This window comes from Pituophis catenifer, unplaced genomic scaffold (genome assembly GCF_029215685.1).
Source record: "Pituophis catenifer annectens isolate HBS135680 unplaced genomic scaffold, rPitCat1.0.hap2 SCAF_2, whole genome shotgun sequence".
In the NCBI taxonomy this organism is placed as follows: domain Eukaryota; kingdom Metazoa; phylum Chordata; class Lepidosauria; order Squamata; family Colubridae; genus Pituophis; species Pituophis catenifer.
Genome location: NW_027256882.1, coordinates 225,094,716 through 225,119,644, shown reverse-complemented (window position 1 = coordinate 225,119,644; position 24,929 = coordinate 225,094,716). Strand labels below are relative to the sequence as shown.

The window sequence follows — 24,929 nt, the reverse complement described above, 5'->3', positions numbered from 1 at the left end:
CTCTGGGTTTGAAGGGGGAAAAAATTCCCCAATGTATCCTTATGGGAGATGCAGTAAAGCAGCAAGGTGGAATATTTTTCACCCCGTTCATTCTAAGGCTCCCTCCTCCCCTGCAGTCATGTGACCCAGAACACAGAATTTGCAGTCTGCGTTGTGTGCAAATTCAGAACCATCCACTAATGCAACACAACAGGAGGAATACAGAAACTCAGAGGCAGCACACGTACTCCATTGTGATTAGACCCTCACAAATGCAGAGAGATTCAATATACAGTATTGAATTAGTTTAACAACACAGAGTGTTGTATTGGTTTATTACATGGCTGCTGGTGGTACAGAAGTTGAAAAGCTTTCAGGAAAACATGGTTGCTATGCTTTTCCCACCTTGTTTAAGGATGTAGGTGACCGCAACTTTCATCTACTTTCCATTCCTGAAAACAATGTTATCACTTTCTATGTTATTCAAGCCAGAAACTGGTTTTCCAGTGTGACTGAATACTAGAGATAGATGCTTGTTTTTGAATATACCCTATAACTCATTTCAGTTTAAATTTCCCCAAAAATATAAAAACCCTTCACTATTGTTCCCTGCCAAGATTGATTAAATAATTATTTTATATCCCATATAACTGAACTCATTTCTTGGCATTAACCCTAACCCTAACCATAACCCTAACCCTAACCCTAACCCTAACCCATTAAACATGTAGATTAAATATTGATCTATAGTTAAATGCTGGAACATCTTAATGGTTAGAAACAAATAAATTCTAGAGAAAATATGCTTCCATTTCCATTTTTTCCTCTCAGTGTTACTTTTTTGTTCAGTTATTATTTCTCTCAATAGTCCAAGTGTGTGTGTATCTCAAAGCAAACTATATCCCTTTCAATTTTAAGTAACTGAATAAAATAATAATAAAAAAGCTTTTGCTTACTGTTTATAAATTCCATTAAACCTGTTCAGATTTAAAGGCAGGACACTGCTTTGGGATTGGGGCATTAATTACATACATACCCATCATATGACTTCATTTCAAGATACGCAGCATTATGAAAAGTGCAGAAAAAGAAAGAAATAATTAGATGAAATAATGATGTCATATGAAGTGGCGAAAGAAATAGAAACATACCAAATCTGCCTTATGCTGACACCATTCATTATACTGATCCATACCTTTCGACCAGGGGTGACATCCAGCAGGTTCTGACAGGTTCTGGAGAACTGGTAGTGGGAATTTTGACTAGTTCGGAGAACCGGCAAATACCATCTCTGGCTGGTCCCAGAGTGGGGTGGGAATGGAGATTTTGCAATATACTTCCTCCAGGAGTGAGAAGGGAATGGGGATTTTGCAGTATCTTTCCCCTGGAGTGGGGTGGGAATGGAGATTTTGCATTCCTTCCCCTGCCACGCCCACCAAGCCACGCCCACAGAACCGGTAGTAAAAAAATGTGAATTTCACCACTGCTTTCGACCCTTACAAACCAATTTTGTTTCATGTTACTACTTTATACATTGCCTTTTGTTCTTTAAATTTCTTCCTTCTCTCTTTCAGAGTATCTCATTATCCCCATCCAACGATAGCTTTTTGGTCTTCTTTGTTTTACATGTTGGCCTTCATTCATTCCCATTGTAGAACCAAACCCCCCGAATGTATATTTTTCATACTGGTCACTAATGTTTATATTCAATCCCCATTCATTTATTATTCATTCTGCTTCTTTTACTACACATACTTCTTACCTAACCCTTCTCATTGTATTCAATTTATTTTCACATTTTTCCTGAGAAACTCAATTCTTAGTATTATATAGGAAAGTGGGTAGAAGGACAATTTTATTCACACCACTTTTTACTTCTGTTATGAAACAGTGATTCCTCACAACAAACTGGTATTTGCATAGCTTAAAATTTCTCTCTTTTTCCAATTGTACTAAATGTTTTACACAAATTAAAAAAATTGCTCTAGTTTTTCACCAGGTACATATAACTTCATTTACCCTGTCTAATGCAGCTATTTTTATCTTTAATGTTAATTTCAAATCCATATTGCTCACTACATATTATTTGTTTAACATTCCCTGTAAATTATTACTCAGCCAATTCCTTATCATGGAATTTATTTTCATTCATGTTTTATTTCCATCATATGTTGCCCTCATCTTCAACCATCAACATTCAACTTCAGAGTCATGAATAACATTCTTTAATACAAGCTCTTTATGATAATTCACTTTATCATTTTTTTTTACTAAGATGTTAAACAGGAAGAATCTGGCCTTCACAGTCATAATCTGGCACAAAGCCAAACCAGACTTCCCTAATTTCACACTTCCCTAATTATAAACAGGTAGTCCTCAATTTACGACCACAATTGAGCCCAAGATTTCTGTTACTAAGTGAAACATTTATTAAGTGAGCTTGCCCCATTTTACAATGTTTCTTGCCACAGTTGTTAAATGAATCACTACAGTTTTTAAATTAGTCAAACTGTTGTTAAATAAATCTGACTTCCCCATTGACTTGCTTGTCAGAAAGTCACAAAAGGGGATCACATGATCCTGGGATACAAAAACCGTCATAAATAAAAGTCAGCTACTAAGCATCAAATTTTGTTCACATGACTATGGGGATGCTACAACGGTCGTAAGTGTGAAAACTGGTCATAAGTTGTAACTTTGAACAATCACTAAATGAATTGTTATAAATCGAGGACTACCTGTAGTCATAATTCTGCCACCAAACATTATTCCTTCTTGGTTTTTGGTTTCTTTCCTTCTTGCTACCTTTCCCTTGTAGTGGAACAATTACTGTGAACTATCAGTTATTGGGCACAGATTCAGACTTCACATGTATCTTAAATATCATACAGCCTTTTCCTAAGTAACATCCATTTTTGCCATCTATATAGGCTACACCTGCAGCCTTATCATTTAAAAAAAATCTCATGGCATTTATAGCTTCTGTTTCAGCAGTTTTGTTCTTAGACATATTGTTCTCATTCCCTTACCTAGAACACTAGCATTGTTTCATTTCATTATCCTATATCACTTCAACACATTTAGTTTTCATTCCTTCATTCTATTGGAGGTTTCTTGTTTTAGTTACTTTCACTCACTTCTAAAACTTTTCACCTGCATTTAAATGTGCTTTTTCCTTGCTCTTTTTGAATTAATTGTTTGCAGCTATTTTACACACGCACATACACGCACACACACACACTGTACTTTATCTGTTTTTCAGCCTCCTTTTTGGCAAAATTATTCCCTTATATCTATTTTTTCATCCACAACCAATATCACCAAAATAACCATTATTTTCATATAGTGAAGCCTTGTTTTAATGAACCGATTGCAGAGATGATTTCCCGTTATTAACAAATGTCCTGTAAATCAGCAAGTATGACATTACAGCAATAACTGGGTGATCATATCATTATGAAAGAACATACAACTTACCTAATTGTGACAATTTACATCATTGGGGAAGTGACACAAATTGCAACAAATATGAGTTTTGGTATGTGCAAAGTCTATTACATCAAGGTGCCATGTATCATAGTTTCATTATATTTCCTGTTGGTTCTCTCAAACAGAAATGTATTAGTTCAGTAAGCTCTATTAAATGGGGATTTTACCTGAGTAGATGTGTGATGACTTATTATTAAAGGTTTTGTTATCCTGATAGTTTGATGAAGAATAGTTTTAGCTTTGCTCTTTTAGGGTAAAAGAGTTACCAATAGCATTGCATATACACACAAACAATGTTCAGTATTTTGAAGCATTGTTATTATGAAGCCCTTCTATGCTAGAAGTATTTGAATATTTGCTTTTTTATAATTTAAAGCAATCTGTCACAACACATGTCATAATAAAATACAGATAATCCTCAATTTACACTATTCCAGCTGGTTTCTGAAAAGCAAAGTCAATGGAGGTGACTACTTATGATGCTTGAGTCATACAATTCCCTTTTGTGACCTTCTGACAAAGTCAATGAGGGAAGCCAGATTCACTTAACAACCGTGTTATTATCTTAACAACTGCAGTGATTCACTTAATAACTCTAGCAAGAAAGGTTGTAAAATGGAGCAAAACTCACTTAAAAACTGTCTCGCCTAGCAACATAAATTTTGAGCTCCATTGTAGTTGTAAATTGAAGACTATCTGTAGTGTACCTTCAGTTTTACAAATTACAATATTAAACCTTTTGTAACTCAATTCATTTTGAAATCTGTAAATCTGCCAAATTTCAATTTCACCAAATATTTTTGAGACTAAAACTCAAAACATGGTTTATTCTTTATTTTCTTAGTGAATAGCAGCTTAAAGAGAGTTGGTTGAACATTCTGTTTTCCAGCTGCAGACGGTGCATATTAAGTGTGCATTGATGTGCAACTTTGTGTCGTTATCAGTCTCGCTAAGTTCCAAAGGATTTGCTGATACATCTATGAATACATTTGATTTTTAAAATACTTCATTGCAAAATATAGTGTAATGGTAGATTTCAAAAGGATAAATTGGCAGATGATAGCCAGGCACCTCCCTCCTCTGCACAACTCATCTCCTGTCTGCTACAAAGAGTTTACAGCTAGTCCTCAAAATTGGGACTAGATAGAATTTCCATTGTTAAGCAAGGTGGTTGTTTAGTAAGTCATGCCCAATTTTATAACCTTTTCTGCCATGATTGTTAAGCAAATCACTGCAGTTTTTAAGTGAATGATGTAGAATCTAGTTGCCTTCATTGACTTCTGCTTTTCAGAAGCCAGATGGGATAGTGCAGTTAGTGATCACATGACTCTAAGGTGCGGCAAGTGTTGTAAATATTTGCCAACACCCAAATTTTGATTCTGTGACCATGGCAATGCTGCAATGTTTGTAACTTCAAGAACCAATCATAAGTCACTTTTTTCAGTGCCATTGTAACTTTGAACAGTTGTTAAACGAATGGTTGTATATCAAGCTCCAGTCAGATTTTGTTAAATTTGCCCTGGAAATAAAACAGCCACTGGTAAATCCCCATTGACTCCAAACTATGATATGCAACTTTTCACCTATAGTGTGCTGAATGTACTTCTCCAACGATGTATATGCAGTGCTCCTAATAGAATTGAACTACAACGTTTCAAGGGACATTTCTCTAATAATACAGAAGGAAGAGAACAGAAAACAGGAATATTTTATTGCAGAGTAGAAAATAGATATATTATACATTCATAGACTTCCTGAAAAACAAACTACACTATCAAATATAAGATGATATATTCAGAAGGAAGATACTAAAAAGCAGAAAGATGTTTATTTTACATATAGTCTTATACAGCTAGTCCTTGAGTTACGACCACAATTGAGCCCAAAACTATGTTGCTAAGCAAGACAGTTGTTAAGTGAGTTTTGCATCATTTTACAACCTTTCTTGCCACAGTTGTTAAATGAATCACTGCAGTTATTAAGTTACTTACACAGTTGTTAAGTGACAACTGGCTTCCCCAATGACTTTGCTTGTCAGAAGGTTGCAAAAGGTGATCTTGTGACCCGGAGACATTGCAACTGTCATAAATATGAGTCAGTTGACAAGCATCTGAATTTTGACCATGTGACCTTGGGAATGCTGCAATGGTTGTAAGTGTGAAAAACAATCATAAATAACTTTTTTCAGTGCCATTGTAACTGAATGTTTACTAAATGAACCGTTTTAACCGTGTAAATTGAAGACCATCTGTACAATGTTGGATCGTGAATAGAGCATATTTTCCTAATGCTCCTTTGTACAATGAGTGTAAGGGGCAACTACATATGATGCACAGATGGGACCCATGTTTACAACATGCTTGTGGATTCACCATGCTTCATCCACCTTGTTATTGTGGAAACTTTGATAATTGTAACTTTGGAAATCAAAGCATAGCTAAATTGGGATAAAGAAATTGTAATGAAATACAAAAAATGGGGTGCGGTTGAATGTGAGTAATACGAAACTCATCTGAGTCATTTTACAGCTGTCTACCAAGATGTCAATTATTTTCTTTGGTGTCTCTATTCCTCCTTGTTGTTACATTAAATGAGATTTCTATGGCTGTTCGGGTAGATAATGCTAATCTCAAAAGTATAGCTGTTCGGTTTATACTGAAAAATAAATTCTTTGTGCCTCTTCTAGAAATCAAATGAGTAATCTAAACTTAAACAAAAGCTAAATCATTTGATATAATTTCTAAATATATTTCCACATCATACATGCATTGTCAATGTTTTATTTCTTTCATTTTAGCTTGCTTTAATTCTCATCTTTTCAAAGGTTTACCAAGTAATTGCTTAGAATTCTTTCCTGTTATCAGGTAATTCTCTTGCAAAGAGGAAAGTTGCTAGAAAATACAAAAGGGAAAAGGTGAAAAATATCACACAATGAGGAGAGTTGTACTCATATCCTTATTACATTCTATTTGGAAGGAGGAGGCTGAATTAATTAGATCAGTTTTAAGATCTAGTTTTATGATCAACAGGGTGATGATATACATGATGAAACTTTGATTTGTTTACATTATCATAAAGAAGTAAATATCTTAAATACCATAGTTTACCATTTTTTCAGAATCTGAATTAAAAGTATAGTTTTTTTTTCATGAAGTACAAAGTCAACTAGATAAAGAAGTATTTAATAAAAGATAATTATTTATAAACCCAAAATTCTTATTCTTATGTTCCTATTTAAGAGAGAGCCAAGTCACTATTATCTAGTTCAGTGCAAATATTAACAAAGTAGTTTACATTTATAGCTCTTTAAACAATTGAAACAGTTAAGGAAAATATATGATATATCAAAAGTCAAGCAGCTGAAATGAAATTTGTGATGCCTTTGTGTTCATAATGGGATTTCTAAAACATATTTTGGCATTTTGCAAAATTTATTTTCAGCTATTGTAGTTTCCACCATATAGAGATAGTTGATGTTGAATAAGCATTTAGTTAAATTTACTGTTAAAACAGAATTACATTTAATGAGTTTCAGCTATCTGTTAAGATAATGGTTGGAAAAATCAGAACAATAGCAATATTTTAATTTATTGTGCCTGAATTAATCTAACTTTAGGCAAATTTATATACTTAGGAACCTACTATGGAAATCAGTAGAGAAAATTCCCAGAAAAAGTTTTACAGAATTGAAACTACTGTATATTTGTCTTATACATCTATCCTGTACCTTTAAAACCAAAAATAAGTTACCAGTACAAGTATTATCTATGATTAAATTTAATTTGCTGGATCAACTCATAATAAAGACAAAGTGTGTTATTATGTAATGGCTGAGTTAAAAAGAAAAAAGAATCCCATAGATCCAAATAGGACATTAGACAAAAGGTTACACCAATCATTACATTATACATACATTGCTGTAAATTTCAGAGATTTCAGATGAAGCCACATTTAAAAAAAACATACATTTTGGCTTAGTATATTGTCTGCCTCCAGCTATTTTAGTAATCTTTAGTAATTACTAAAAAAGTAATCCTTTTTTAATGAACCCCATGGTAAGGAGCCCATTCTTAACACCTGCCCCATAGTTCCTGCCAATGTATTTTCAGCAAGAGACACTACAAATAAGTACAACTTTTATTTCTCTATTAAAATATGCTTCAATAAAACATGCTAACATTAAATCATATTCTTTAAAAATAGCCAGGTAAAATAAGAAATGTTTTAAGTTAATCTATGTCTGTACAGTATATATGCATATAATCACACACATACATTACATACACACCAATTGGAATCTTAAGTTTAAAATCTGAAAACTATGAGATAAAGCAGTAATTTAAAGGTAACCTTAACTCTCAGCCGCTGCAGTTTGGAAAACATTACTTCCATCTCCCCCAGGCTACTAATATTGATGACTAAATTATCAAAAGGCTCTGAGCAAAACCCTCTAATCTCTACCACACGTTAGAATCCAAATGGGTGGCAGGAAATAACACTCGTTAATACAAATTTATTTATTTATTTATTTATTTATTTATTTATTTATTTATTTATTTATTTAATCAAATTTATATGTTGCCCTTCTCCCGAAGGACTTGGGGCAGCTCAGAAAAATAAAAAGCATCGCGCAATAAAATAATAAATTAATTTTAGTTAATTAAAATACTCCAATTAAAACCCTTAGAAAAACTAAAAACTAAAAAACTCCCAGCAGATCAGGCGATTTGTTTAAAGAGCCACGTCTTCAGGTCCCTACGGAAGGAGCGGAGATCGGGGGCCGTGCGGAGCCCGGTGGGTAAACCATTCCAGAGGGTCGGCGCACCCACAGAGAACGCCCTCATCCTGGGCGCCATCAGCCGACATTGCCTGATGATGATCAAGCTAATCTTACAGTTCAGTAAACTGAACATTTATATATTTAATTTCTCCAGACATAATGCCTAGGGAGGTATTAAAACATAATAGTAAGGTCATATACCTTAATTAAAAATTGCTCTTCATATATGATGTTATGATCTGTGCAGCAAATGTTGCTTCCCCATATTGTGACTGTTTGAGGCTGAGGTAGGAAAAGGAGGGGGCAAAGTTACACAGTCTTTAACAATCCTTTGTTTCCTTTGACTCTTTTTATTAATATGTCTTGTTTTGTAATTTATTTCACATTTTAGGAATAGGACTAGGAGTTGCTGTTCGTGAATATGGAAAGCTCTCCAACTTGGACAAATTTTACTTTGCATTTCCTGGAGAAGTTCTGATGAGAATGCTCAAACTCATCATATTGCCATTAATTATATCAAGCATGATAACAGGTAAGAAAAATGATCTTTTTCTTAACAGAGGTTAAACAATATTACATATTTAGACTGGTTTCAGTCTGTGTTGTATCGACTTTAGCAAAAGTTTACCAAGTTTACTGACCAAACTTTGTGAGGATGAATTTTGTTATTGCAAAATATTAGAAAAATCGAACTTTCAATGAGAAGTAAATGATTCCTAAACAATCCAAACAAAATCTAAATATCCAGCAGGTCTAAAAAACACATTTCTGCCTTTTAAAAAATATGTTGCTAATTGAGTCACAGCACTATTGTTTTTCTGATATTTTTAAAACAAGTTTCTAATATATCTTGTTAATTTGTTAAAGAAACAGCACATTATAAGAGAATGGGATGCTTGAGGAACCGTTATTTCTCTCTTTGTCTCTTCTCTCTCTTTTAATATTTTCAATGAAATGGAGTTTGACTGTTAACAGTTGAAAATAAATACTCAATGTAGAATGAAATCTGAATTCTCTTCCCCAAATACTCAAAATATGAACACACTCAGTGGTAGAAATACACCCACACACTGAATAATCCTATTTCTGCTAAAATAACCAGGAACTCCAAAGTTAGAATAGGTTTAAACAATTAAGGCTTATATTCACAGTTTAACTTCCTCCTTTCCAGGCAAGAAAAAAATTGATCGGTAAATGGAGAAGATGAAGCAGGGGTATATAAATTTGGTGGGTCTTTATTGGTCTCACATGAATAGTAGATTGTATATTTTTTTTACTTTAAATGGATTGATTTCAAGTAAAACACTTTCTGAAGTGGAGTGGGGTTGCAGTGTGATAAATTATAACATGGCTTCTTGCAGCCTGAAAGTGCCAGGATTTTAATTTTAAATTCCCGGTACATTAAACTTCCCCCTAATTTTACCTCTAACCACAAGAGGGATAGTAATCCAGAACATCAGGGCCAACAGCCAGTGGCTGCTTTTGTTTTTTGTAGCCCTTGAGATTCTTTTATCCACTATTGCTTAAGATTGGTGGCACAATTTCACATCAATGGAATGGAAGTAAATGGAAGTTAAAAAAATAATTAGAACTTACCATAAAGCAAGGAACTATTAGACTTGAAATATTAGACCTGCTGGATTCTGAATATCTCCTACAACTTTGTTGTTATTTAAGGAGGATGATAATAAATTCTATGTAATAAATTTCAATTTATGAAAACACAGATGTAAGAGAAAGAAAAAAGGCAATATATAAACCTTGTGATTAAAAGCAAATTAGGAGTAACATAGCTACAAAATTATATGACTTGCAATATATTGCTAATCACATAGATGAGGGAGTGGACTGGTTATCTATTATCCTAGTAGATAGAAGGAGAATTGTTATTGTTGGTATTATACAATTTAGCAATTGCTAGAATCTATTAGGGCTCTTGGCAGCTCACCATTTAAAAAAATACAAATATTATTGGGATTCAGTTGGTTAACTTAGTTAAAACTAAGTAGTTTCTAGCAGGAGGAACTGTCTGTCCATATGAGATGTCAGCAACAGAACAGGTTGCCACATGAAGTCATAATTACTTTGCTGGAGGTCTTCAGAGGCAGAATGACCATCTGTCAAAGATGGAGTCCTTCATTTAGCAGGGGCATGGATTAGGTGAATTCTAAGGTCATTTCTAACTCCGCAACTGATAAGTGGATAGTAATTGGTACTAATCCCACAAGAACTGTATCTGGGTGGGGGGAAGCCATATGTAGTATAAAGCTGTCATTAGAAAGAAAAAAAAACGAAGCAGAAAAAGCTATACATCAAGATTGATTCAGGCCATGAACTCTAGTAATTCTAGAGTTGGGAAATCACAGAGTCATGTATTAAGGCCTGAAGTTAATTAACAATGACTACTTGGAAAAATATTTGCATTACCTTTTTGTAAATATTAAAACTAAATCATTCAAATAAACATGAGTTATGGAAGAAAGCTGTCTATTAATTCAAGATTGCCAGGGTAGGAACTAGAGAAAGTTCAGTACAGACTTATATTGACATATAAGTCTCTAGAAATATATTTATGTTGACCCACTTTGGCACCTTTTAATTGGCAGCACTGGAAGGAATGTTTGATAATATATTTATCTTTTGGCAACAGGAATGGTGGTTACAACGTGCAGTACTCCAGGCACATATTTATCAATTCTAATCTACTATATCTATAATTTACCTTTACCTCTACATAATCATGTAGAATATTGCTAAAGTTGCAGCTTATTGGTCTGATGATTTTATTCATTTTTCTGAAGTTGTAACGAGTTTGATCTGAGCTGCAATTAGCACCAGTTCCTGTTCTTGCTGACTGAATGGAGTTTTTTCTACTGTGTTTGCAGAGTATATGGTCAGTTTAGTGTTGATATTGTGCATCCAGTGATGTCCATGTATAGATTTATCTTTTAAGCTATTGGAATAAGGTACGGTATATGCTATAAAGACTGAATTTTCTTGGAAATTTAATCTGTCTCTTCTTTGTTCTGTAGATTAGGAATATTTTTTTCCCATTATTCTGATGCCATTTTACTTCCATCATTAACATTACATGAATTAATTAACATTTATACAATGTTTAGTATTACATTTGGGATGGAGTGATGTGTAGATCACTCACTGTAATCCAGCTGCACATTCAATTTTTGATTCCTCTGGAATTTGAAGCATTGGGATATTGGTTGGCTTACATTAGATTTTGAAACCATTGTATCATTTCTGGGATTGTTTCAGAGCACTAATTTTGATACCCTTTTGTATTTCATTTCTTGTGCGATTTTCTTGCCTGCAATAGAAGAGCTGAGGCTATGAAATGATCCATTTTAATCCATTCCAGTTTGCTGAATACTAGAATATTTTTATTTATTTACTAATTTATTTCAGTATTGAATCTTGACATTTCTACTGTGAAAACTTGAAGTTTGCTTTAGTTTATGGTTACGTGCCAATGCAGCATTGCACTTTCCTTTGCTTCTGGGCACATCAGCAGCTGGGCTTCCTTTCGGCTTTGATCCAGCTGCACTGTAACCATTAGTACTACTCATACTTGCTTGTTACTCCAGTATCATGTTCCATATTTTCTGAACTGGGTGGGGGGAGTGTCGGGAGGCTCATCTTCCAGTATCACGTTGACATTATCCTGATTCTAAATGCCCATTTATTGTTCTGGACAGAATTTTGGACTTGTTTCCTTCTCTTCCCCCCCTCCCCCCATTTACATAGGCCCCAGGTTTCTACAGTTGGGTGCTTGCAAATCTCTCTCAGCCCTCAGCTTTCTGTGAACATACAAAATATTTGCAGCCAAGGAGTTTTGCCGTCATGCAATAACACAGATAAACACATAAAGCCTGTAGTAAAAATGGTGTGGGGACAGGGCGTTACAATTTAGTACTTCCCTGTTTCTATGGAGGGGATGGTGAGGGAATTTTTGTTACTCCAGGAAGCCTTGCAAGTCAATGGGTGAATACTGACGGAAGATTTTTATATACTTCCAAGCCAATCAGATGGAGGGAGGACATGATGTTTCCTGGATTTCAACATTCCAGTGTTGGCAGAGGTGAAGACAATCACAATGGCAGCTTCAAACTGCTTTGGAGAGGTTAAGAATAGAGTCAGTGTTGTGTGGAGGTAGCCATTGTCTAAAGTAGCAGTGGGCAACTCATGACTTAAGGAATCCTGACTGCTTTTTTTGCCAGAGCAGGTTGTTATTGTGTTGTTGTTTCTTTGCTAATGTAACTATGAAACAAGCCTTATTAAATAGGATCATTGGGAAAAGGTCTGTCTTCCCAGTGATCCTGCTCAAAATTCCTGGTCTCCTAAGCAGCAAATGAGAAGTTTACAGACACATCTTCATTGCTTTCCTCTATTATTTTCTAAGATTGCAGGTTTCCTACTTCTACTAGTAACAGGATGTGGGAAGGGAATGGGTATGTATGGATATTTGTGGATAAGTGTATATATCCTGTCATTTAATGCAGCCATTGCCATGCATATTATTTAGTTTTTAGATGTTTTTAAAAGATAAATATTTTGGAAAATTATTGTGGAAAAACATTTTTCTTTCTTTCTTTTTTTTTTACAAAAAGGGGGGGAAACAATCTTAGAAGAATTCATTATAGTTTACTAGCCACTTTCATTGTTCAAAAGACACAAAAAGAATTCTTCAGATTCATTAATATTTGAGCTTCAGTTTCTCACATTTAGACACTGACTTTTTCATTTTTATGAAATCCTTTCCTTTCCTTTTTATATCTATGATTTGCATAACATAATTTTAATGCTAATATTGGGACTAACAATTTCCAAACAGCATCATTTGATACAGTGTTAAAATCAGAGTCTAATCAAAACTCCATTGTAAAATAGTTAAACATTCAAAAGCCTTTTGCTGTGAGTCACTTCCATCAACTGAAGTAACCATGCTACTTCCTGGCATATGTCTAAAACCCATACACTTTTGAAGTTTTGGGCAGATTACTTTAATGTCAGTGTCTAACTGCCTGTCCAATAAGATTGATTAGAACAGGCTTACTCTGAGTCCCTTCTCTTAGGTCAGTGTTTCTTAACCTGAGCAACTTTGAGATTGTAGAATTCAACTCAGGCAACATGCTGGCTAGGAATTCTGGGAGCTGATCCATACATCTTAAAGTTGCCAGGGCTGAGAAACACTGTCTAAGGACCCTTATAAAGAACCCAAGGAATCAAATATTTTCAGTCACAGCCCTCTTCTTTGGAATAGTTTATCTCAAGATCAGATGAGCCCCCACTCGGCTGAGTTTTAGGAGAACTGTACAAATTTGGCTTTTTAAGAAAATCTTGTATAAGAGTTGGAGCCTCCACCCTGGGTTTTGTTTCTATTTTTATTATTCCTCAGTAATCATAGTCTTTGTTTTTATGTTGTAGTTTTTTTTCTTTCTATTGGTTAGTTTGCATTTTTCTTAAATTATTTTACTATTGTCATACTGTAAAAAGAAAAAGTATGCTCCTCAGTATTTCTGGGATGGAGTAGCATATCTCTCCCTCTCCCTCCCTCCCTCCCTCCTTCCCTTTCTCTCTTTCCCTCCTCCCCTCTCCCTCCCCCCCTCTCTCCCTATCTCTTCCCTCCCCCCCATCTCGTGTGTCACAAATCACACAGACCTTTGAGTCAGTGTTGTCTTCTAGCAACTGCCTGAACAAGTCCCTGCAGTTTTCTTGGCAAGTTTGTTTTCAGAAATGGTTTGTCATTGCCTGCTTCTAAAATCTGAGATTGAGTGAGTAGTCCAAGGTCACCTGGCTGCCTCTGTGCCTAAACTGGGACCAGAACTTGTGGTCTCTATGTTTCTAGCCTGACCCTATAACCAATAGAGCCAACTGGCTCAACTTCCCTTTTTTTCTCCCCAGGTTTCTTAATAGGTCCACCTCAGGTCAGCCAGAGGACACCTTCAAAAAGCTTGCTGTCAGGTTGCCTGGCAAATGGGCAACCATAACATCTTAATTTCAAATTTTTATTTTCAGTGCACAACATATGTACAATGAGATTGGTTGAGCTGAATTGAATGAATTGAACATTGAATTCATTGATGATTAATATGACTGTTTTTAAGTCTTACGTGCTTATGAGATATATAAATAAATATTTATATCTCTCTGGCACTAGTCACTGAAACTTAGTTTGCAAAAATGAGTCAGTCACTCTTGCTATCTAATGAGCTTCAGGTAATAGCTATGGCAGTCAAGCTTTCTCATGTAGGAAGAAAAAGGTGGTTGTGATTTTTCATTCAGTCTTGGCTGTTGGAAACTTTTATTTTATTTTCACTCAGACTGGTACTAATTTGAGGCACCAGCTGGCCCTTTTACTGATGGCCTCTATTTATCATCAACGGGGCCCATTTCACAATTATTTCTGGAAGAGTTATCTCCGTGGCTGTGTGAATTTCTTTTACTAATTTGTCCTTCACACCTTTGTGGGGATTTTAATATGTGTATTGATCCCTTACCAATGGCACAGGAGTTTTGTTCTGTTCTTTAAAAGTATGGTCTAATTTTTTTCTTCCTTTGATTTAGCATTGTCTTCAATTATTTCACATTCCCTGGATTTACTTTTGTCCTCTGGGTAATCAGTCTGTCTATCTGTCTGTCTGTCTGTCTGTCTGTCTGTCTGTCTGTCTGTCTGTCTGTCTGTCTCTCTCTCTCTCTCTCTCTCTCTCTCTCTCTCTCTCTCTCTTCTATTCGTATAGGTGTATTACACAATTACTATGTTGAATGCTCACATGGCTCATTTTCAGCTTTTAGAACTGTCTTCACAGTTCTATTTATTGCCAAATTTATCTCATTCTGTCTCTTCTTTTTTGTAAATTCTACTATTGTGGCTTTTTTGGCTGCTTTGTTTACTTATGTAGCACCATAGTATTCTGGATAGTCCTTTGTTATGAATTTATTTTGAGGGCCAGGCTTCTCTGCCATAAATGTCTGCAGTTGTGAAGATCAAAGAATCCTGGTTAGATGGTTACAAAGGCATCTGAAAATATGTACTGGCTGAGGACATAGAGAAAAGTACTATTAATATTAATTACAGCTTGAAGTCACTCTTAATGAGCATGATTATTTAGATTTTTCATCCAGAACTGAATGTAATAAAAAAGACACTGCAGACTGCATCAAAGTAGTTGTTGTACAATAAAGATTTCTATCTTAAACTGATTACTTAGTATTAAAGCTTCCATTGTATTGATACTTAACATTATTTGTGAATATTTTAAAAGGGGGGGAGATGAACAAAGCAATTTTGACAGCAATTAAAATACAAGGGAAAAAGGAGAAGGCGGCTATTCACTTTCTAATTCCCTTCCCTTCCATTGTGCTCCTGCTAATTTGCAATATTTAAATATTTTCCCCCCCCTTAGAAGCCAGACTGTAAATGTTTGTATTTCCATGCTGTATGATGTACTGTATACATGGGAACCATTGTTGTTTAAATTTTGTTAAACTTCTATTCTGAATAGAATAGAATAGTATATACTGCCATTGCTTATGTATTCTCCAAATTTAAATTCCCAATCAGATATTGATGGAATTGTATCTTTTTTTTCCAGAATTGAGCAAAATTTATTCTCACTGCTCAGAGCATGTATTTCATCGATATGATGTTTCTTGATTTTTTTTTCTGGACTTATACTTTATAAGCCCACCCCATGCCTTTAAATAGTCTTCTCTGTCCATATCAGTCAGGTCATTCAACTTAAGAGACACTTTCTCAAATTCTGAATACTGATAGTACTTGCTCATTATGGAGTCAATGGCAGTATCCAGTGGCAGTATGGTTTTTAGACTTTTTAAAATTCCATCTTTATTATTTTTGTAAATAACTCAAGGTAGTGGATATACCTATTGTTCCTTCTTCCTCTTATTTTCCCCACAATAGTAGTCCTGTGAGGTGAGTTGGGCTGAGAGATGATTGGGCCAAGGTCACCCAGCTGGCTTTCATATCTAAGGCAGGACTAAAACTCAAAAAGTTTTCCAGTTTCTAGTCTGGTTACCTTAACCACTATACCAATGATGGCTAACCTTTTTCTCATCGTGTGCCAAAAGTACACAAGTGCCGGCACCCATAATGCAATGCGTGCGCCCCCCTGCACATATGCGCATGACCCCCATACTCCCCCAGCCCCCGTGCATGTGCGCGCAACCTCCCGTCCCCCATTTTGGGCCTAGCAGGCCTCCCTGTAGCCTCCTGGGCCCAGAAACAGGCTGTGGGGGGGCACTCCGCCCTCCCCCGCCCCCCACACATCCCGAAAATCAGCTGGCCAACAGGAGGTGCATGTGCACGGTGGAGCTGAGCTAAGTGACGGCTCGCTTGCCCACAGAAAGGACTCTATGTGCCAACTGTGGCACACGTGCCATAGGTTTGCCATCACGGCACTATACCCAACTGATTTAGGTTGCAATCTCTTGGCATCATTGGGCAAGTACTTCATTGGGTCGATTTTGTTTTGTCTTGCTGTTCTTTTCCAACTTTACATGGCAGATTACAATCTAGAGAATGTCCTCTGAGAGATCAGTATTGGATGCTAAGTAACCGAATACTCATCTCTGGTGTGCTATGGTTCATGGTCAGGGTTTTCAATATCATTGTTATGCTGATGATACTCAAGTCTGTCGGTCTTGATGACTGCATGGTCAGCCATGATGTCATGTTTTATTAGTTTTTGATCTTAGAAGTCCTCTCATTATCACCACAGGATAAATACAGTATGGATAAAACAAAGATTGTGTATCTTTTCCACTCTCCATTATATTTATTTCTATGGCTTCCATATTGTTCCAGATTCCCCTCCTTACAGTACATTATTGGGATTTTGGTTGATATCAGCTGTACCTATTTATTGATTTTACAGCATGTTTTGCACATTTTCATTTGATGAGTATTTGGAGGAGGTCCAAGGAAACTGGTGTTACTGGTGCATGTTTTCTTTTTCATCCTTATATTACAGGAATAATTTCCTGACAGATGTTTCCAATTCTTTTGTCTGTCTTCACACCATAGTCAGGAACATGGCTGTTCAAACTATTATGTAGTTTCCATGCCATATTTTGCTTTGTACATTACAGAGCTCATTAATGATTCCCTATTAGGACAGAACACAGTTCAAGCTCCTGATGCTTATATTTAGAGCCTCCAATCATGAGTCTAGAACAACTCACCAGAGCCATCTCACAGTGGCCATCTTGCCGTGGCCAACTTGCCAAGTGACAACTCACTGCAGGACAATTCCACATGTGAATCATGCCTGGGTAAAGTAATTATTTTGGTTGGTCACAGTTGCTTAGACTGGATTTAATCTTTTTGTCCAGCTATCAAGTCCTTCCCAAAGACCTGAGATAGGCCGATGTGGATGGTGTTTGATGGTGTTGCAGATATTGTTGCAGGATGTAAACTGTTTCAAGTAAAGCCATCTTTTGCAGTTGACTTTTGGTGAATTTGTCAATGCCGATGGTGTTCTGAGATTGCACCCAAGGAGCCTAGTACTATTGATACTACCTTTGTTTTCTTTTATTTACAGAGTTTTGTATTTTGTTATCTTCTCCGTTTTTTTCTCTTCTTCTATCTCCTGGGTTGCCCATTTTACACAAAGTAAGTCTGGGTGGCATGCAATAAAATCCAGAGTTTAAAAAATTCCACAAAGCCAGTTAAAAACAATTGAAACAATAAACACAAATAAAATAAGTTTGCAAGTAGAAAAATATTACATAAAATGTAGCCAACACTAGGCTCCCTATTACCAGAGGATCCCCATTCGGGCTGAAAAACATCACATTTTGAATGCTATCTGGAAGGCCAAAAATATTGTGACTAGCCTGACTTTTGGAGGGACAATGTTCCAGATGGTGGCACAAAAGGCTCGTCTTCTAGGGCCCATTATATTGAATTCTTTTCCAGACAAGACCCACCAAATGCCTCTCCTGCTGGACCTGATGGATGGTTAGATGTAATTGGGAAGAGACAGTCCCTCAAGTAACCTGCCTTAAATTTGGAAGGGAATCTGAAGGCCATATTAATGATGAAAATTGGGTGGAAATATTTTTTTTTCCCACTTGAAGAAAGTGGTAGGATTTTTCAGTTTCTAAAATGATGTTAGATCTATTGTAGGACTTGTGCTACTGTTTAAAATGTTTCCTAATTTAAAATAGTGAAAAATTGCCATCAATTCTTCAAGTCTATAAAGAAAGGTTTCAAGGATTATAGAATGCTTGTTCTTAACAAGGGATAAACAGAAACTCTTCCCTCCATAATTTGTTTGTTGTCTTTATATTTTTGTTCTCTATTCTCCTTAGAATATTATTAAAGATATAAATCTTTAATGTCACCACAGTATTTTTAAAGATTTATTGTAGCTCCCTTTTGTGCATTCAAGAAAAGAAAAAGTTGTTAACGAGGAACCAGCCTCTCAATGATATTTTCAGCATAATGTATTGCTTGTGTCTAAAAACATAATAAAGATGTTAAAAAATTAGATTTCTATTTAAAAAGGAGTAATATCTTAGATGCAATTACACATCTAACTAACAATTTACATTAAGATTGCAAAAAAAAAAAATGTAGATCCATATTCTTATTTGTTAAAGTATATGGGTCAGACCTTAATGTGGAATAGGATGATAATTCCCAATTAAGAGTTGATTCACGCTGTATCAGTGGCTTTTCTTTACTGAGAATTAACATATTCTGAAGTAGCACAATGAACTCTCTTACAGATTTGGAGGACAAACATCTATGAATAAGATCATATATGAGCATCACATATGTGGTTTGGTTAAGTAATAGTCAAGTGCAGTGGTGGGATTCTAATTTTTTTACTACCGGTTCTGTGGGTGTGGCTTGAGCATGGTGTGGCTTGGTGGGCGTGGCAGGGAAAGGATACTGTAAAGTCTCCATTCCCAACCCACTCCAGGGGAATGATACTGCAGAATCCCCATTTCCTCCCAATCAGCTGGGACTTGGGAGGCAGAGAATAGATGGGGGCAGAGCCAGTCAGAATTTTTCCTACCGGTTCTCCGAACTACTCAAAATTTCTGCTACCGGTTCTCCAGAACTGGTCAGAACCTGCTGAAACCCATCTCTGGTCACATGGACAAAAAAAGTAACACAACTAGTTAAGGACTCTTGATTTAAAGCAAATGTCACAACTGCTATATCTGCCCTGATAACTGGCCAACTATGCAATATGAAATCAATTTCTATAGAGAAAAGCTTTATGATTGGATCATCAAATATTGTAGTAGCAGAACAAGTAAAACAGACCTGTTTTTTTACTGGTTCTGTTTAATAGTCAATTTATTGTGTGGGCTGAAATGGAATCAACAAAGAACTGAATTCTATCAAATTCCCAGCTGTTCTGCTTTTGCTAAACTTTCTGAGAAAGAAAAAAGAGGGCTGATTCATATGCAGCCAGGACTTTCACATTTGATCAGTGCTTAATTTCTGAAAGCAGCTAAATTTAATTTCAAACTTGCCTAAAAGACATACATTTCAACATGAAAAAGTAAAATCTTGATTTGAGAAGTGGGTAGAAAGTTCTCATGAAGAAAAAATATTCAAAGTAACATTATCTTACTACCTCATATTATGCACAATTGAAGTGTGCTCAATTAATTCTTAATTTTCAGTGGTCAGCCTTAATAAATTCAACCTTAGGTTTTGTGAATTAAATGAGGCTTTTAAAATGCTGAAATATTAATGCCTGGCTCTGTAAATCAATATACTAATGCACTGGCCAGTAATGTAGTATAGAGCATATAGCATTGAAGATTCAACTTAACTTGCTTCTGTTGTATAGAAGAAACTCTGAGGGCCACCCTCACAATTTCAGATACAAACAACCTGGAATTAGGATAATTTGTTAGCAAAACAAGGGACAGGTGAAATCTGTCCATTCCTTAAAAGATAGTAGCTTCAAACCCATTACCCCAGGGGACAATACAAACATGTAGAAAAATTTACATCTTGCTTTTATTATAAATAGGGTTTGCATTTGCTGCCTAGCAGTCTCTGGAAATCTTCTGTGACGGCTGTGATGGTTTTTGCAATAAACCTACTTAGCAGATAATTGCACTTTTCAAAGCCTACTTCTGCCTTCTTCCAGTTCTAGGTTGTTGATAGAAACCTAACAGAAACCCCACATTAAACTAAACTGGAAAAGTGCCTCCATACGATTCAAATATAATCCAGTTGATCTTGGTTTGGAAGATAGAAGTAAGATATGATAGTCTCCAACTTTCTTGTGTAATATAGTTTGTAACATAAAAGAAGAGTGCCATAAATCAGCATTTGTACAACTAAAGATTAAAAAAGAAAAACGTGAAAGTAAAACATAAATTTTAGCTATTCTTGAAAGAAATGCTACTAAAATAATATATTTGCAATGGTGCTTGTGTGTGCAGTCCAGGTTGGGAAGGAAACATACTGCAGCAATAGTTCAAAAACAGCTGCACTTCTAAGCAGATTTATAACCAGTAGTATGAGCATTTCTTGGTAATGGAATTAGAAGATTTGCACTGATTTAATCTGTTAGAGTTTTGTTCTATAGCAGTGACATACTGAGATCTTGCAACATCTCTAGCTGCTATTGCAAATTATATAATTATAAATTGGCATTGAGGCATGAAACTTGTGAGTAAGATTTTGGCTATTTTAATTTAATTATTTTATGAACTTTGTTACTTGAAAAAGTTGCTACCTATAGGAATACATATAAAAATCTATACACTTGAAAAAGTAATAGAAGAATAATTATATACCATAAATATGACAGTACAGATAGCTCTCAACTTACAATCACAATGGGAATGAGGCATTGTTCTGCTTAGCCTTGTTATTCAGATCCAAGCTACATTTTGAGATTCTAGCTAGTTAGTAGGAGCAATGAATCTCTCTTCAATGTTAGAGGGTGGATTGTCTTGAATAAATAAATGCAAGTAGCTCTATGTGAAATAGTTACTCTTCTGCTCTGTTCTGTCAGACTACTTCCTGGGGTTCCTATGAGGGAGGGAAACAAACTCAGTAGCCTGACTAGGAATTGTCCTTCCTTCTCTATGTTAGACTCAGGTTTTTGATCTGATCAGGTCATGAAGCCCCTCCTTCATACAACACTAAAACATGTGATGAACTGCAGGACTGAAGCTTCATTTTATTCTGATGTTATCTATCAATACACAAGGATCCAACACCCTGGAAGATAATAACTCATTTATAATGGAGCTGTTCTAATCTCATCAGATGGAGTAGGATTAACAAATAAATATCACCACCTCTGTGATGCCCAGGTATAACTGGGAGTAGTCTTCCCTGCTGAGATGGTGGAAAAGCAACTTAATAAACAAGATCCTTCAGCAAGTTACAGAAATCTGGTTGTGCCATTCCAGTTGTTCCAGTGTTAAAGCCCAGTGGCACGATTAGATGGGATGGAGATTACAAATACATTATGAATAGGTCAGTTAAGCAATGCCCTTAACTTTTGTCTGCTGTCAAGCAGCAGATAAATCTTCTTGTTGAAATTTTTTTGGGAAGGCTTGGTTTGGCCAGAGCACTATAGTGAGATGGTAAAGCATTGGATTTCCAAACCCATATTGTTTATCAAGTTACTTTTCTGATTAAGGATCTCAGTTTTGATTGCTGTAGTACCCCGGGAATTCAAGGAACCTTTCCTTTCCGAAATACAAAAATTAGTTCTCCATTGTGACAATGACTTTCTTGCAAGATCCTCAGAGGTAGAACTGACAGTGCAGCTTTGGAAATTCTACACTATTTTGACAAGTCAAATCTTCCTGGGGGGAAAAAAAAAGGAGAAATGTGAGACTGGAACTTCTATAGTCACATTTTGGGATTATGTCTATAGGTTTGACATAAGGCAAATTGACAAATTGATTATAGGTTATCAGCATAATCCTTACTTGAATTGCTTTTTAGAGGTTTGAGGGTACACTGACTATCCCAAACTCTGGTCCCTCCATGAGCCTGCAGGATTTACTCTTGGCATATTTAAAAGCTTAACAAGGCCTCCTGGACCTACAAGGCCAGGTATAAGCTCTACTATGCAAATATCTCCTCTTGTGGTATACTGCTTTGTTCCTTATTGTTCCTCTTCCATTGCCAAGGAAGTCATCCTAGCTAGTTTGAGTATGTCTTGAAGGTGACAGCTGAACTCAATCTACAAACTTTTTTTGGTTGGTCATTTCCACTGTAACCTCTCTGATAGCCTTTGTTGCCAGGCTTCTTTGATGGGCTTCAACCATGGGGCCCTTTCGGTAAGGCCAGTTGTGTCCCTACTGTTCTGCCACTGATCCTCAGTGACTGTACTACTTACTACCACAAGATGCCTTTGGTGGTGTCTCCTGCTAGGCCGCTGATGGCTGTCCCTGCCAAATCCAGCAATTTGGCCATTTTGGAGTTCCTATTAGATGGTCCTAGGCCTGATTTGGCATCCCTGTCTCTGGGCCTCTTCCTGGCCTTTCTTCCATCTGCTTCAGCTTCTGCAAGCTTATCACTGTTCACTGGTGTTCACTGAGGATGTGAATAAGTAAGTCAGAAAATATTAATTAATTAATTATTAATTAATAAATATATAATTTCTTGACATTCTGTCCTCATGTTCAGCCACAAAATGCTAGCTGGCAAGGAGACTCTAATTACCTTCTACTGAGTATGCTACGCGCTGAAAAGAATTATGCATAATATATTATTTCAAGAGTCTGGAAGTTTTACAGCCACTTTTATGGCTATGCCCTTGAAATTTGTATAGTTCACAAAGCTTTGCTGTGGCTTTTCTCCCATAATAAACCTATATCATCGTTCTGTCATCTACAGTATAGAGGTGGAGCCTTAATGCTTTAAATGATAGATTTGTCTACCAGCCATGGAGAACAATTGCAAATATAGATAGTTTTGAGCCGTCTACCTTTTTTGCTTCCAGATTTTAATGTGTCTGAAAAAAAATTGTACTGAAAAAAATTATCTTGAAATTTTTACCCAACCTACTAATCCAAGCTGATCAGATTGCAAGATGACTTGGGACATCATAGTAGCTCATATTGATGTGGAAAGGATGTTCTGCTGTGGAATCACCATAACAGTTCTTGCCTTTCAGTAGTCAGAAATGTGATAATTTTCCTTTTTTTAGACTTTAGAACAGGTTTCCCAAACTGTGGGTATACCCACCTTTTATTTATATTGTTACAACAAATCCATCTTTCCCCAAGTTTCCCTTGTTTTCATTATTCATTTTGGTGGTGGTGTTTTTTTAGGAGAAGGTATATACCCGTGATGGCAAACCTATGGCACACGTGCCACAGATGGCACACAAAGCCATATCAGTGGGCATGCGAGCATTGCCCTAGCTCAGCTCCTGCACACATGCGCACTCCAGCCAGCTGATTTTCGGGTCTTCTGGGCCCACCAGAAGCTGGGAAACAAGCTATTTCCGGCCTTCGTAGGGCCTCCGGGGGGATTGGGAAGGCCCGTTTTTTGCTCTCCCCAGGCTCCAGAAGCTTTCTTGGAGCCTGGGGAGGCCAGAAATGACCCTTTCCTCACTTCCGCTCTGGAGCCTGGGGAGGGCAAAAAACAGGCCTACTGGGCCCACATGCCATCATGTGCCAAAAGCGGGGAGAGCGCGCGGGGGGGTATGTGTACATGCATGGTGGGATGTAGCACATTGAAGTATGGGTGTGGGCACATATGTGCACAACCCTCCTCCCCGCACTCCCCCCGCTTTTGGCATGCGACGGCAAAAAGGCTAGCCATCACTGGTATATACATTAAGATTACACTAAAGGCAGGTATAATGGCAGTGTAAGTTTAGGAATCCCTGTTTTCAGAATGATCTTCTATTTAATTTCCAAATCCTTCATAGGGATATTCTTAAAAATCCTACCATTGACCAACATCTGATGTTACTAATGTATCATTTGTAGAACAAAACCAGTTTTAGGGACCAATGTTACATAGAAGACTGCCAATTTAATTACACCTGCAAAGAGAGTGAAGCAAGAATATATCTTGGCATTATTTTGTTTATCATTTATCTAAATCCCTTGACAAAACACTTATAGGAGCTTGATTTGCAGATACAAAGTTGACATGTGAGCAGCTGTTACTTCATGTAGATATTGCTATAATCTTTCACTAAACCAAATCAGCTTCAGGAAGTTCCTCAGAATCTTGGCTCAGTTTTGTAGGGAATTACAATGTCATAAATTATCAAAAAAATGAAAGTTATGATTTTCTATAAGAGTACCAATTATCCACAAATGGTATATAGAGAGCCAAATAACTGAGCAAGTGAAATAGCCGAGTATGTAAGATACTTGAAAATCCTTAGTAATAGTGCCCAATTCACCAATATTGCCTCTATGATCCAAAAGAGAATAGCAGCTCTCCTAATATTCTATCACAGAGAGAAATTTTATTTCGGCTGCCATATTCATAATGAGCCATGAAACTATTGCACAGCTTTTTTTGTAGAGTATACTTGGACCTTTGCTCTAACTACATAGTTTATGAAAAAAATCAAGAATACAAAAGAAAAAACTTTTTTTCCTCACCCCTGCATGTGTTTTCAGTATGACCTTAAACTAGAGGTTAGACTACCTATAACAGAAACTAGAGACTGTT

At 36.2% G+C, this 24,929-nt stretch overlaps 1 protein-coding gene across 1 annotated transcript in view; it reads left to right on the top strand.

Moving 5' to 3' along the window:
* SLC1A1 (solute carrier family 1 member 1) overlaps positions 1 to 24,929 on the top strand; it is a 41,009-nt gene that overhangs the window by 1,403 nt on the left and 14,677 nt on the right. Inside the window, exon 2 of the mRNA XM_070935565.1 lies at positions 8,640 to 8,780. Within this exon, the coding sequence (XP_070791666.1) occupies positions 8,640 to 8,780 (141 nt within the window). The remainder of the gene's footprint in view (positions 1 to 8,639; positions 8,781 to 24,929) is intronic.